General features: G+C 42.8%; 3 protein-coding genes across 3 annotated transcripts; 2 read left to right on the top strand and 1 right to left on the bottom strand.

Moving 5' to 3' along the window:
* Window positions 1–14: 14 nt before the first annotated feature.
* Window positions 15–7239, bottom strand: ncf1 (neutrophil cytosolic factor 1). Its single transcript, XM_061804265.1, has 11 exons — window positions 7112–7239; window positions 6919–6999; window positions 6745–6820; window positions 5213–5378; window positions 4613–4665; window positions 3686–3808; window positions 3309–3416; window positions 3125–3242; window positions 2910–3023; window positions 1838–2013; window positions 15–922 (listed from the first exon to the last, which is right to left on the bottom strand). Exons 1-11 carry the CDS (start codon window positions 7181–7183, stop codon window positions 756–758), a joined length of 1254 nt encoding a protein of 417 aa, XP_061660249.1. The 5' UTR covers window positions 7184–7239; the 3' UTR covers window positions 15–755.
* Window positions 7240–11005: 3766 nt separating this feature from the next.
* LOC133491850 (histone H4) lies at window positions 11006–11901 on the top strand. The gene has a single exon (XM_061803506.1). The coding sequence runs from the start codon at window positions 11028–11030 to the stop codon at window positions 11337–11339; it is 312 nt and encodes a 103-aa protein (XP_061659490.1). The 5' UTR covers window positions 11006–11027; the 3' UTR covers window positions 11340–11901.
* A 1002-nt stretch (window positions 11902–12903) lies between these two features.
* LOC133491833 (histone H1-like) lies at window positions 12904–14945 on the top strand. Its single transcript, XM_061803478.1, has one exon. It carries the CDS (start codon window positions 13893–13895, stop codon window positions 14511–14513), a length of 621 nt encoding a protein of 206 aa, XP_061659462.1. The 5' UTR covers window positions 12904–13892; the 3' UTR covers window positions 14514–14945.
* The last annotated feature ends 12 nt before the right edge of the window (window positions 14946–14957 follow it).

Genomic DNA, 14957 nt, shown 5'->3' with positions numbered 1-14957 from the left:
TTTATTTATTTTTTACACTTCCAAGTCATTGTTTGAGAACAGCAGGTTGTGCAAAAATACTGAAAAATTGAACAGCTGGACATTTAAATGCTAAGCGAATTCAAGTTTTGTTCATACTGTAGTCATAAAACGTTTTTTTTTTTCCAGTTTAGCGAGAAATTCCGCCCGACTATTCAGAACGTTTTTGTGAGTAACGCGTAATCATGCTTGAACGCGTTTGAAGGAACAATGGCAACTTTATTGACTTTGTTTTGCAATGGGAGCAACTGTGAAAAAGGTGCCACTGACGCTGAAGCTCAGAGGTAAAAGCTTTATGCAATAATATCGCGTCATCCACTGTGTTTCCCAACCGTTGCTGTGCCAAGGCACATGTTTTACATGGGGGACGAAAACATCACATCACACCACCAGACAAAAATATCAATATCTAGCGGAAAAGCCTTTAGATGTTCTGCCTGTCACTATACATTGCTGGCATATAGTATATAGTTAAAAAAAAAAAATGAGACACATTGGATGATTGTTATGAATGTAGCACACAGTTGGGAATCACTGCAAAGTTGTTTATGTACAATTTTCAAGTAGTTTTACAAACAAAAGATGATAAAATGCAATGATTCCCCAGTGGCTTCACAATCAGGAATCCTTGACCATAACTGATCAAGTATTAAATAAATTAGCTCAAAAGAGATAACTTGTCAGAGCGGCAAGGGGTGCAGGGGGGAACCTTGGGGAACGCCAGCCAAGGTTCCGCACTAGCTGGTGTTGCTTTTGGTTCCTGCGTTGCGGATGCTGACTTTTTTGCGGGTGTTGTCGGTGCAGCGTTCCAGGATGAGCTCGGGGCTTGGTCGCGGAGGGATCACCGGGGCCTCTGGTTTCAGCTTGCTCCCGGAACTGAAGCTCTGTTGCTCAGGAATGTTCCCTGTCGGACACAGATGTGAATTACAACCACAAAATTGATAAGAACAATATTTTCAGGACAATTGCACATACGGTGAACCCCCGTTTGTCACAGGGGAAGTGTTCTGAACCCCATGCTTAAATTTATTTAAACACACTTAAACTTGTTAAAACACACGTTTTGACAAATATTCCTTAGTACTATACAGTTGTGCCTTAAGATATGTTTCTTTTGTTCTTTGTGAAGAACAACTAATGTTCTTAGCTGAGGATAAAGACCTTTAGTGCTGTTGGATTGTCTTTCTGCATGTGTTGCCGCACCATTTCTTTTCAAATACCAGTTGTTTAATGGTGTACGACACCATAACACAGACGCTATTCATAAACTCGTCAATCGAGTTTTAAGTAGAGTTTAGAGCCATTGTGGTTGCATTAATAAATCAATCTTTGAGATACAGTATGTGATTCTCTTTGTTTTAGATTTAGTTTTACAGCAAACTTGAACTCTCAGACTGGAGACTGTTTTTATGAAGAAGTGTTCACAAATTTTATCACCCAAACAACTGCACATTGTGAAGTGAGTTAAGGCATTGCCAACACCAATGGAAAAAAAAAACTTATATGTCAAGGCAACGCTGTATGGTTCTGTATAGTATTTAAACGTTGCTTCGCCGCCATCTTGTAGCATTTTGATGACATTATTGTATGTTTATTGGAGGAGAGGAGCTTCATTTTGACAGGCTATAGAAAAAGTAGTACTTTGCTGCCGACATTTTGCACCTATAGCATAAGCAATTGTAAATATTTTTTTTTTGGGGGGGGGGCAGGTATGGGAAACTGTCAGTTCCTCACGGGCTTTCGCGATTTATAACACAGAATTTCTGTTGTCATTATTTCCAACAGCAAAAAAAAAAAATAAAAATTGTATCGCACCTACCTTGATTTTTTCGCTCCCTCAGGGGCGACTTTTCCAGGATGTTGGATTTCCGGGTTGAGGGGGTGGGGCGTCCGCCCTTCTGCTGCAGGTATCGGCGGCTGTTCCTGCGGTAGGCTTCCTGGCTGAGGCTCTGTCGGGCTCGCCCGTGGATGCTCTTGGCATTCTTAATGGTGGACCTGGAGAGAAATTAAACTATTCAGCACCGTTATTCGTTGTTTTCGCGCTTTAAATATGGGATACAGCCCTCCCCATTTTGTGAACTCTTAATGTTTTTTGGACATTTTCATTTTTTGCACCTGGATTTCCGAAGGGGTGCGAAATTTGAGAAAGGCTTCCAGTAAATTTCCATGGGAATTGAGGATAATCAAAAGTAAAAATAACGTGGTCAAGCATAAAAATAAATTTTTTGGGGTCATAAGCGGACATCCATGTAAAATAGGGAGTTCCCCTTCCTCAGATGCGGGGGTATTACGGTCCCTTTATTCCTTCTCTACCCAAAGCTTGCTCGTATGTCAGATTTTGACTTACGACAAAGCAAAAAAAATAAAGTAATGGCAGATAATTGCAAAAACTCGGTGAGATGGGGAACTTGAAAGTGAAATGATCACTAACTTACATCAAATCTGGTTATTTTAGTCAATATATTTTTCCTACTTATATTACCTTTGATACACAGGTGTCAAACACAAGGCCCAGGGGCCAGATCCGGCCCAAAGAATGATTTTAAGTGGCCCTCGAAGGCAAATCATATTTATCGACTTTCATGATTTTTGTTCAAAATCAATCAAAATTTCAAATTGTCAAATCATAAATGATAACATTGAGATATTACAACAATATTTGAAAACCCCATTATTCTTGATATCTGATTCCAAAACAAGTTCATAAATTTCATTTCTAAATATGATGAGGCGGTTAAAGATTTTTATGGTTTCTTGGGATTTTTTTTGTCATAACTTCCCATTGATTCCATTGCATGGAAAGTTTTCAACTTTGAAAATTCCTGAAACTTTGCAACCCAATTCCTGTCTGGGCTCTTCACAGTATAAGAATGATCATCTTGATCACGGACCTGCGAGGAGGAGGTTTCTGTCCCTCCGGTTGCTTAGCATCATATTCATATTTGGCTCCTTTGCCTGCTTTGTGCAGAAACATGGAGGGGAAGTGACCTGTTTCCTCGCCTTTCCTGAGCAAAACAAGGAAAAAAAAAAAAAAAGAAAATACTTAATATAAAACATTTCAAAGAGTATAGTTTCTTTTGGACAAGTGAAGCGCTGGCTTAAATACCTGACAACCCACCAGCCATCCAAAAGCTTGTGAATGACCTCAATGGTTTCTCCCATTTCCAGTGAGATCTCATCGTTCGTCTCCGCCTTATATGCTCGGACTGTGACGTGTAATTCTCCTTCGGGGGAATAATGTTTTCAAATAAATCCATATCTCGATGACAAACTGATTCCATTTTTCTTACCTTCATAATTTGGCTCCACGTCCTCTGCCTCCTCAGGTCCATCCAGGGGTTCCAGATAAGTGGCAGGCGCCCAACCCCGTTTAGTCTCACACTGGCAGAACCACCAACCTGTATGCAAAAACACGGGTTTTAGTTCATAAAGGTTAATTTTATGGTGTAGTTCACCCACTACACAAGGCCAAATCCTGTTACGGTTTGATCACATCTGGTTAATTAGTTAGCCATTTAGCTAGCTAGCTGATATGTTGACATTTTGCTGAAACATTGAGGTAGCAATGGAAAGTTTCTCACAACCATGTAAGTGTTACTATAGCAACATTGTTTTGGTTCAAATTCAGTTAAACTCTGTTTTGTTTTGGAGATTTCGAGATTCTTACCATTCTGTTTTTTCTCCACAATTTCTACCAAGTCTCCCGTGCGCAGGTTAAGCTCGTGTTTGGACGTCTTGGTGAAGTCTGCTATCGCTCTGTACGAGTCCAGTATGATGGGCCCGGAAATCTCTGAGGAGGGGGGTCGTCACCATGTTTAATGAGCTCGATGTGTCAAGTACTCACTGCATTCGTTTTTGCTTTGTTTAAAATCAAGAAAACATTATTCACATTGTTCATATTATTACTAATAAATATTATACAGAAAATTATTGTATTATATGATAAACAATACAAGTACAATAAAGACTAACGTTAAGACGTCAACTCCAATAAATATATATCCATCCATCCATCCACCCATCCATCCATTTTCTTAGCCGCTTATCCTCACAAGGGTCGCGGGGAGTGCTGGAGCCTTTCCCAGCTGTCAAAGGGCAGGAGGCGCGGTACACCCTGAACTGGTTGCCAGCCAATTGCAGGGCACATTGAGACAAACAGCCGCACTCACAATCACACCTCGGGGCAATTTAGAGTGTCCAATTAATGTCGCATGTTTTTGAGATGTGGGAGGAAAGCGGAGTTCCCACCCGAAGAAAACCCACGCAGGCACGGGGAGAACATGGAAACTCCACACAGGCGGCGAACCCGGGTCCTCAGAAATGTCAGGCCAACGCTTTACCAGCTGATCCACAGTGCCGCTCCAATAAATATGTAAATGTGGAAACAGCTTCAAGTTGTTAAAAAATATGACAAATACAAATGAAAAAGGCTTTCATATTGCATGTTCTTTTGAATATTTTTGATGCAAACATAAAGCTGCACCCAACACATTACAACAATGTAAATGCCACAGAAAGGAAAGAAATAAAACAAAGACAAGACAAAAATAAACTCTTCGTGAGTAGCATTTACTCAATATTTGAAGAATCTTACCAGATATGTTGTTGTTGACTTTGGTCTCCAAGAAGACTTCACTTTTTTTCCCTCTGATCAGAAAAAAAGGAAAAAAATAAAACATTTCTTTAACTTTGCGTGTATGTGAGTCATATGTCAACTGTAGGGTGACCTATTTGAAACCCACAATGTGGCATTTACTTGGGATGAAGTAACTTGATTGTTGGGGGGCGGGTGGGGGGGGACACACAAAGCTTCATGGAAATGAACTCCACTGTACAGGTTTAGCTCATGTCAGAAAAGTTCATGAGCTCATTAGTTTGTGAGTGAGTGAGTGAGTGAGTGAGTGAGTGAGTGAGTGAAGTGAGTGAGTGAGTGAGGTGAGTGAGTGAGTGAGTGAGTGAGTGAGTGAGTGAGTGAGTGAGTGAGTGCGATCATACAAAAACTGCAAAAGTGATGACCTCAAAATGTAACAATGTGAGGTTCAATGTGATGGTCACAGTTAGTTAGTTAGTTAGTTAGTTAGTTAGTTAGTTAGTTAGTTAGTTCGGTTTTGTTTGCAAACTTTCGAACGAATCTCGTTACAACACGGTTTGAGGCCTTATGACAGTAAAGTGAGCGTTGAATTCGGCCACTGACGTGTTGGGAGCCGGCGGATTTTCGTCCTCCGGTCGCACTTTGAAGAAGACGTTGAGGTGAGCACAGCGCGAGATGTGCGGCGGCAGCGCGATGAGCGACAGGCAGTAGCCGGTCAACGTGCTCTGCTTGCTCTCCCGAGACCTTTGGCTCTCCATCCACCGCGGGGCTGAGGGAAAACAACGGACGTTCAAATTTTACTCAAAAGCATTGCCTGTACAAAGGGTGACTACTTTGAATTTGTTTTATCTTGAATGAATTACTAATACTTAATAATAACTGTATAATTAATTAATTATACACACGGTCCTTGATTTCTTGTTTATTTAAAGACAATCAAGAATGTTACAATTCCATACATTGCCTATGCATATAAGTGAGCAGGTTTACTTAATTTTAGCTTTAAGATTTTATTTTATTGTACAGTGTGTAACTTCTTTTTACACTTGGGTTAGAAAATATTCTGTATGGTACAATGTAGAATGAGGAAATAAAGCCTACCTTCTTCCTCTCTCTCTCTCTCTCTTCTCTCTCTCTCTGTCTGTCTCTCTCTCGCTCTCTTTCGCTCTCTCTCTGTCTGTCTCTCTCTCTCTGTCACTTATGTTGTATTCTCACTAACTGCCTTGCATGGAAGTAGATTAGTGCCACCAGGATTTGAATTTGAAATGCCAGAGAATACAGGATTTGAATTTGAAATGTAAAGTGATCACATTTTCAATAGTTGTATTTCAGTGTAACTTTTCAATGTTAACAATTCAACTGGCTACAATTCGCTGTCTAAAATTCACCGTCCGTGCCACCATGCAGGGTTACTTCAGGTCAGAACCGAACAGCCAGCCAATCCAGTTACGCTTTCTTTGTATGTGGGTCATGTGACTAAGAAAGCGTAACTGCGATTGGCTGGATGTTCTGCCTGGTGGCACAGACTTTTAGAATTAGAATTTTAGTCAGCGAATTGTAGCAACTATTGAAAATGTGATCACTTTACATTTAAAATTCAAATCCTGTTTTTTTGGTGGCACTAATCTACTTTCATACCTGTTCAGGTGTACAATATGCATATAACCTCACCAGAGGAGAATTAGACACTTCAAAGAGCCATCAGCTTGTATTTGAACTCTTCGCATGCAAGTTTTTATTCGATTGTATCTCTTAATATTCCTAAAGTGCTTGCCATGTCTCTACTTTTGCTTTCCTTAAAAATGTTGGGTGACTCAAGTATGTACTGTAAAGTTATTGTCTTGTATTGCACAACCTTCAGTGAGAGGAAGCGTTGTAATCAACTTGTGCGGAAAATGATGAAAAGTGGGGATTTCGCTTGATTTCAGTTGCATTTCCTCTGTTTGAGTGGCTTGCTTCAATAAACAGCAAAAAAAAAAAAAAAAAAAAAAGAGAGAAGTCGCTGTGTTGACACACAGGTGTTTCCTGATCTAAAATCCTTCACTTGAAATAATTTGAAGATAATCACCCACTCATCTTAAAGCATACACGTTGCACTGTAAAGCACGTGGAAAACATGAGGAGTCGCGTTTTACCTGGCAACGACGGAATGATTCGATCGCTTTTTTCTATTTGGCCGGCTTCGATAGGAAACATCTCTTTCAGGGTTTTCTGCGAATACGAGATCTGTTTAACTGAATGTCCACGAACTGACTTGAAATTAGGGACGAAAGCATTTCATCCAGACTAAAAAAAAAAGGGACGCTCACGTGGAAAGTGTAGATTTCAGGGTATGTCCTGAAGATGAGTTTCTCCGAGAGGTCGCTCCACTTCACCATCAGCATGTAGACCTAAAAAAACAAAACAAAACATAAGTCAAACATAGAAACAATACTACAGCCAACTGAAGTTGCTTATGATTAAAAAAGAACTAAACAAAAAAAACACAAACAAGACCCTCACATAGTGCTGACTGGGGTAAAAGCGTTTCTCAAAGCCGAGCAGCTTCACGTGTCGGATGTAGACGTCCTCCATTATGGGATGGATGAAGACCAACTGATGTGAGAGGCTGCAGAGACCTTATATGTATTTGTGTGTGTGTGTGTGTGTGTGTGTGTGTGTGTGTGTGTGTGTGTGTGCCTGTCTTGTGTCATCATCTCTGCAAATGTTAGTTCCTCTTCCTCTTTACTTTACTTCCCATCAAAAAGATAATAACACCGATGCTTTTCAGCGATCTGTTTTTTTTTTTTTAATAGTGCATGTCTGTCATCAGTTTCACGGGAGAGCTGGAAGCTATCCCAGCTTAATTTTGGCGAGAGAAATGGGTTACAAGCTTAACTCTTTGTATGTCAATCGCAGGCTACAGGTATCTTTAAAGGGGAAATCCACTGGTTTGCATGAACTGTGTATCCAATAGGTCATGTAATATGTACCCTATTTTGACAATGTGATGTTAAATCCTCTCTGATTTAATAGTGTTTTGATTTTTATCGCCAATTACGAATTTTCAGGGGCGCAGCCATTTTCGTGAGTCCCATGGATGGCCGACGTGCACAGATGTGACATGTTACATGCCGCAACAAAGGCTCGATTACATGGGACACTATTTATGCCTTGCACTGATTTCTCGTATTTATCCTCATCTGATGAAGAAATAGCAGTATCGGTTGATCGGGAAGACAGAGGAATACTTCCATACAGATTTGAACCTGTGGTTGTAAATGGTGAATATTCAGAGGGTTCTTCGGGCATAATGATGCGGAGTCTGACTACTCAAAGGCATACGCGCGGGACATACGTACCTAAACAAAGGCCCCCGGAGCTCCGGGCCGGCAGCCGCGGATGGTTTTTCGGACGGGAATGACGCGGAGTCTGACGAGCGAGCTCCGGTGGCGAGCCGTGAGCAGAGCTTCCAGCTTCCTGCCATTAGCCTCGGACGCCGAAGCTTGGCTAACGGCCTCCACCGCCGAAGCTCGGCTAACGGCCTCCCCGGATGTCGAAGCTCGGCTCGCAGCCCGCCGCTGGAGCTCGCGGCCCGCCTGCGGTGGCGGCGGAGGCCTTTAGTCGAGCTTCGGTGGCAGCGGAGGCCTTTAATCTAGCTTTGGTGTCCAGGGCTAACGGCTGACAGGTATAGGGTCCAAGTCACAAATCCCTACAAGAGGGTACAGCTAACCATTAGCAAAGGAAAGCAGCCTACAATCTGAACCAAATGGCAATCAATGGAAAGCTACGGCTGACTTTTGGGAAGAAAAGTGGAGTACAATTTGGACTGGCAGATAGTCTTTCGCATAGCAGAGCTGAATTTTAGTGACCAAAGTAGGACACACCCTGGACTTTCCACCTCCCAGTTGTAGGGTACAGAGATGACTTTTGGTGAGAGATGAGGAATCCACCCTGAATGTGTCACTAATCAATCGCAGGACACAACTGACTTTTGGCAGCAGGGACGCCACAGACTCCCCAACGGAAGCCCTGACCTGAGATACGAACCTGGAACCTCTCAACTACGAGGCAGATGAGCTAACCACTCCTTCTCCATTCTCACTAAAACACTGTTTTCACTCGTTGTAAAAGGAGATGCACGAAAGAGACTATAGAGCTCGTGCATGTGACGTCACCATTTTCACGGCGCCATATTGCCGGTCAAAAAGAGCTGCTTGACAGTGTGGGGGGACATCTAACCGGAGCATTTATTAGCGAATTATTCTTCTCAATCTCACATTCCCAAAAAGTATTTATAATGCCAAGTTGGCTCATTTGAGAACAATGCGTTTAAAAAAAAAACTGTTTGTTGCAGAGGTTTATGGAGGTTATGTGTGGGCGCAATCGCTTCCGTATACGTTCCATGGAGACGACTCTGTCCTCTTCTTTTTTTCCAATCATATTTAATGAATGAGAGTTTGTGTAAAAGCAGGGGTAATTTTTTTAAATATTGGTATTTGTACTGAATACCAGCTGAAAAGATCGATGGATTCCGGCAAGGGTTAACATGTCGCCGAACACACTTCGCGTTCACAAGCAGTCAAAACTGTCACTGTGTGGGATTTTTTCCTGATAAGAACAGATCCAGCAACAAAGTATTTGTATGCGTTCATACATTTATACGCTTTCAAACTTTACGTGTAAATCTCAACGACTTCCTCACCAGGTCCATGTGTATATCTACTTGTCCAAGACAAGCGGAAGCGAATTAACAGTCCAATTTCTTATCGGCAAAAACATCGACTTCGGTATTAAACACGGGTCCTCTATGCCAAGTTTATCTAATTTTTCCACGTATCATCGTTTATTTTCACCTTCTGAATGTCGGAAGATAACGGACAAGACTCTGGGCGCCGTGCTACAAGACATATTTCCGTTTCCAACCGACTTAGCACTGAGCAATGCTGAGCTTGACCGCCAATATGGCGAAGTAAACAAAATTCACGTGACCTTATGACGTAGATGCACGAGCTCTATATGGTCACTTTTGTAGTTGAAGAGTCCATCTTACACGTACCAGTTGAGTCTGTTCACACATAAAAAAATGAATGTCTTTTGTTTTTGAGTCACCCGTGTGAACTTTTAAAAGGAACTTCCCGGGGACTAAAATGATTTTTTAAAATGTTTTCGCAACAGGACTAAAGAGGAAGAAAGACACGCACCACTTGGAAACTTCCTCTTGATATGCGCTCACATCTTGAAACAAAAGTCCAAAGTATTAGGAGAGGAAATGTCTTTTCTGGTGTCTGTCGCTTTTATTGCCCAAATGAATACAGAAGCAGATCTAGCATTGGGCCATATAAACGCATGTTCCCATGTGGACCAGAACCTTGGAAGATCCAAAACAGTGGCGGCTGGTCCAATCCCAACCACGCAAGGTGATCGTCGCGTTACTTTCACTGAGGACAAAAACAAAAAAAGTAATAAAAATATTAATTGAAAATATTTCAAAAGATAAACACATATGTTTATTTTTACATTTTTGGACAAGCGGGGTAATTAGTATATACTTAATATTGAGTGAGATTCTTTTATTCATTACTGTTGTATAATTTTGTGATGTGCTTGTGGTTTTTTACCCACTGTCTCTGATTAAAACACATTAATTTCTACTCAACGCAATAGACTATCCCGAGCCTTGGGACAACGAATGAAATATATGTGTAAGTGCATAAGTAAAATTTAAACATTATTTTTTTGTGTCAATAATATGCGCTACCTTTTTGATAATCTGTCACCATGGAAACAAAAAAAGCTCCCCTATTTATTTAAATTAGCCTTTGAACTGAGAAGAATAGAAAATCAAGGCGACAGAAAAAAATTAATACTGTACTGCAGTTAAAGTACAGGTACCTGAATAATTGACTCAAGTGTGTACAGCCTCATAGTCTTGCCTAATAATAATAATAATAATAATAAATAACCTAACCCAATAATAATAATAATAGTCCAACCCTAACCCTATCCATTGGATAGGTTTCCGATGACGTCACCACAGTGCTTAGACCAATCGGATAAATTAACGATAGAAAAATACTTGACGTTTCCTTCCATGAAACGTTGAGCATTTGTATGAAAACGAAAGTTTCAGTTTTTGTCGCCATCTTTTTTTAGGCACATTTTCATCTCCAACGTGAATTTGGGGAATTCTTTGATATGAGTGTTTAAGTGAGGCTAAACATTTTCTTTACCGACTGTGTAGTATAGCCTACTTTTTTTGTTTAAACCCAACAGTCTCTATTAGTTTGTTCTAATGACGTTGCCGTACAGCTCCCGACCGAGCGAGGGGGAGGAGTGATAAATTGACACCACGTTGCTCTAACACGTCCGCAGTTTGAGGATAAAAAAGAGGTTAGTCGCCGTGTTCAGGCACATTGTCCACGTGGTAGCGGCGAGGATGAGCGGAAGAGGCAAAGGCGGCAAAGGGCTCGGAAAGGGTGGCGCTAAGCGTCATCGCAAAGTGCTCCGCGATAACATCCAGGGAATCACCAAGCCGGCCATCAGGCGCTTAGCTCGCCGCGGCGGAGTCAAGCGTATCTCTGGCCTGATCTACGAAGAGACCCGCGGGGTCTTGAAAGTCTTCCTGGAGAACGTCATCCGCGACGCCGTCACCTACACCGAGCACGCTAAGCGGAAGACCGTCACCGCTATGGACGTCGTGTACGCTCTGAAGAGGCAGGGCCGCACCCTGTACGGCTTCGGGGGTTAAAGCCCGCCTCCGACCAACCACCAACGGCTCTTTTAAGAGCCACGCAATCTTTCATTTACAGAGCAAACATTCCCATAATCAAATCGGTTACTTAGGCAAACAGTCTTAATATTTTTAGATTGCGAACTAACAGTTTATGATTTTAGTCTATCTCAAACTGGTTAACGTTGATTAGACATAATTTAATTGAGAGTTCTTCTACCCGAGGCTAGATTGCCTCGGCTCCAGTGCTCGTGTGACCCTTGTGAGGATAAGCGTTAGGAAGTGCAAAATGGACAATCTGCTTATGTTCAACGTGCACTCGTATCAGTCAGCGTATAACAACCACCGGAGCGGCCTTCGGAAGTCTGAAGCAGGACTTTTGTCAGGTTTTGTATGTCAACAGCCAAGCTTTCGTCTGTTGGAGCCACGAGAGGTTGCATTTGGCATTAAAAATTAAAAAAAAAAAATATTGGTAGTGTGACGGCAGAATTCGGTTATTGTAAATGGAAAGAATAAAACAATCGTGGAGGGGGGAAATATGCTTAATATTGAAAAATGTCAACATTTGTACAAATTGTATAATGAATATGGATAAAAGTATAAACTGTATTGAGTGATTTTTTTTTTTTTTTTTTTCTTCATTATGTTGATTTCACAAGGGCGGCACGGATACAAGATTGCTAGATGGAATGTTGGCCTCGCATTTCGGGGAAACTGGTTTGAATCCCGGCCCCGCCTGTGTGGAGTTTGCATGTTCTCACCGTGCCCGCGTGGGTTTTCCTCCCGCATCCCAAAAACATGCGACATTAATTAGACACTCAATTGCCCATAGGTGTGATTGTGAGTGTGACTGTCTCGAAGTGCCCTGCGATTGGATAATGACCAGTTCGGAGTGTATTCCGCCTCCTGCCCGTTGACAGCTGGGATAAGGCCCAGTGCTTCCGCAACCCCTATGAGGATAAGCAATTCACATAATGGATGGATGGATGATTACATAATGTCACGTGTACAACATATTACAGTGCACAGTTTTCCTCTGATGGAGAGGATGTGAAGGATTGTCCACAGAGAAGTTTGCTTGGGTCTTTCACTTGAGTCAAACATAAAATCCATCCATGACCTTAGCTGCTTATCCTCACGAGGGTCACGGGAGTGCTGGAGCCTATCCCAGCTGTCATTGAGCAGGATCCGGTTGCCAGCCAATCGCAGGGCACGTCGAGACAGGCAACTGTCGCACTCGCAATTTAGAGGCTCCAATTAATATTGGTTGTTTTGGGGACGTGGGACGAAACCGGAGTGCCCGGAGAAAAAGGCAGGCCGGGATTGAAACCGGGACCTCAGAACTCTGCGGTCAACGCTTCACCAGTTGAACCATTGTGCTGCCTGTAAAATACATAAATCGATTACTGCAAAATGTAAAATCTTCATTGACACGGGCTATAATGGTAATGCGAAATCAATTTCCGTCAGATTAATCGATCGCATAATCGTATGGCATCTCAAAACTCTAAACCGGGACTGTTTTCTTTCCGCCACAATATTATAGTTGATGAGTAAATTCATTTTCTTCGTCATATTTCAACATGTCCACTTAGTGCTTGCTACATGCACTCCAGCACACTGCTTCGAAAACTAGATTATTCATTTCATAATTCATTTTCTACATACTGTCCACAAAAGGCTAGTGCTGTCCTAGCTGGCCTCATTGCATGAGTTGTTGAACCCTATTCGGATGATCTGAAGTTCAGAATAAAATGACTCGGCTGTATCAGAACGAAAAATATGTTTTTAAAATGTAAAACTAAAGATAAATCAAATCCAAAGAAAAACTTGCAATACACAACCACAGGCCACTGTATGAAAATATCTGAGCACTGCGAATGAAACCCGACACATTGCACTGGTCGCGCGTTACAAAATCGCCAAACAATTTCCAAGCTGTTTGCTTATCGATGGAACTTTATCGATCGGTGTTTGATTGCATCGAAACGATCGATTAGCACGTGAAATCTTTGACATTTAATCTTCGCAATGTCGTCTCTGTAAATGCCCCGGGTCACCTCGCGAAACTTGTGTTTACGTCACTCCCAATTTTCGCCGATAAACCAAGAAATTCTGGAGCTATTGTCGTGTATCTCACACGGATCCACTCTCGGGTGTCCCCGCTAACGTCCGAAGGCGTATCGCCACGATCACGCCACAATTTTGCCCGTTTTGGGGACAAAATGTGACGAAAAGTGTCCGCGGATGTCGCCGAAAGACCGACTACCGGGGAGGTTTGGATGCTCTGGCGTCAAAATCGTCTTTTCTGCGCCGACCAGTGTCAACCGAATCTGAAGGTGAGAGGGTCGGCTCTCGACTGGGGTAAAAAGTGTAGCGTCAGATGTTTATTTACGGCGTAGTTTGAGGCTGAAAAGTGGAAGAGAAAACACAAAAAGTGCCTCCACGTTCCGTCGGAGTCGCGGAGCGGCGGCCGGGTTGAGTCTCCACGGTTCTCATGCGCCTTATAAGTACCGCCTCCTTGCTCTTGACTTTACAGTCGTACTCGACGAGACACTCGAGAGAGCAATCATGGCGGAAGAAGCTCCAGCAGCGGCGGGACCGTCCAAGGCGGCGGCGAAAAGCAAGAAGAAGGCCGGCACCAGGGCGCCGAGGAGGGACGGGCCGAGTCTCTCCAAGCAGATCGCCGACGTCATCGCGGAATCCAAAGACCGCAGGGGCACGTCCGTGGCGGCGATCAAGAAGAACCTGGCGGCCAAAAGTTGGGACGTGGTGAAGACCAACCGGCGCATCAACACCACTTTGGTCAACATGGCGGAGAAGGGGATCCTGGTCCAGGTCAGGGGAATGGGCGCGTCTGGCTCGTTCAAGCTGGCGAAGAGGGATGCGGTGGCCAAGCCCAAAGCCGACAAGAAGAAATCGCCCGCCAAGAAGAAACCGAACGCCGTCAAGAAGTCGGCCCAGCGCGTTAAGAAGGTTCCGCCAAAGAAGGTAAGCAAAAAGGCCGGCAAGCCCAAGCCCGCCAATAAGAAATCCAAGCCTGCCAGTAGTCCGAGAAAGGCGGCGCCAAAGCCCAAGAAGGGCGGCAAGAACCTAAGTCCGAAAAAAGCCAAAAGGACTCCGGTCAAGAAGAAGAATCCTGCCAAGAAACCAGCAGCCAAAAAGCAGCCATCCAAGAAGGCCAAGAAGTGAAGTCGTTGACAACGTCAACATCTTAAAACCAACCAACGGCTCTTTTAAGAGCCACCACGACTTCTACTCGAGAGCCGCTCCGTAGTTAGTTGTCGTCACTTATAATATCAGTTAGAATGTTCATTTTGCTGCATTTGACGGTGTGTGTGTGTGTTATGAAATTCATGGAAGTAATGTTCGACGTTTGTCCAACTATTGACTATCGCATCCGCTGATCGTTTCACAAGCAGTTACAAACAAAATCAGCCAATAGCGGCTCGTGATTTTAGTACATTTCCAAAATGAAAAACTGCTGTTACAGTTTGCAACACAACGAGCATGAAAACGTAGCAATTTATATAAATGAAAGACTACAAATGCTATGCATTACTATTATATTATGCCTTCCATAAGTGCTTCTTTATCCATTTACTCACGGAAGCACTCCCGAAAAAAAATTATATA

The sequence above is a fragment of the Syngnathoides biaculeatus genome, chromosome 18 (genome assembly GCF_019802595.1).
Source record: "Syngnathoides biaculeatus isolate LvHL_M chromosome 18, ASM1980259v1, whole genome shotgun sequence".
NCBI lineage: Eukaryota > Metazoa > Chordata > Actinopteri > Syngnathiformes > Syngnathidae > Syngnathoides > Syngnathoides biaculeatus.
The sequence above is the reverse complement of the archived record's forward strand: the minus strand, read 5'-3'. Positions and strand labels throughout refer to the sequence as shown.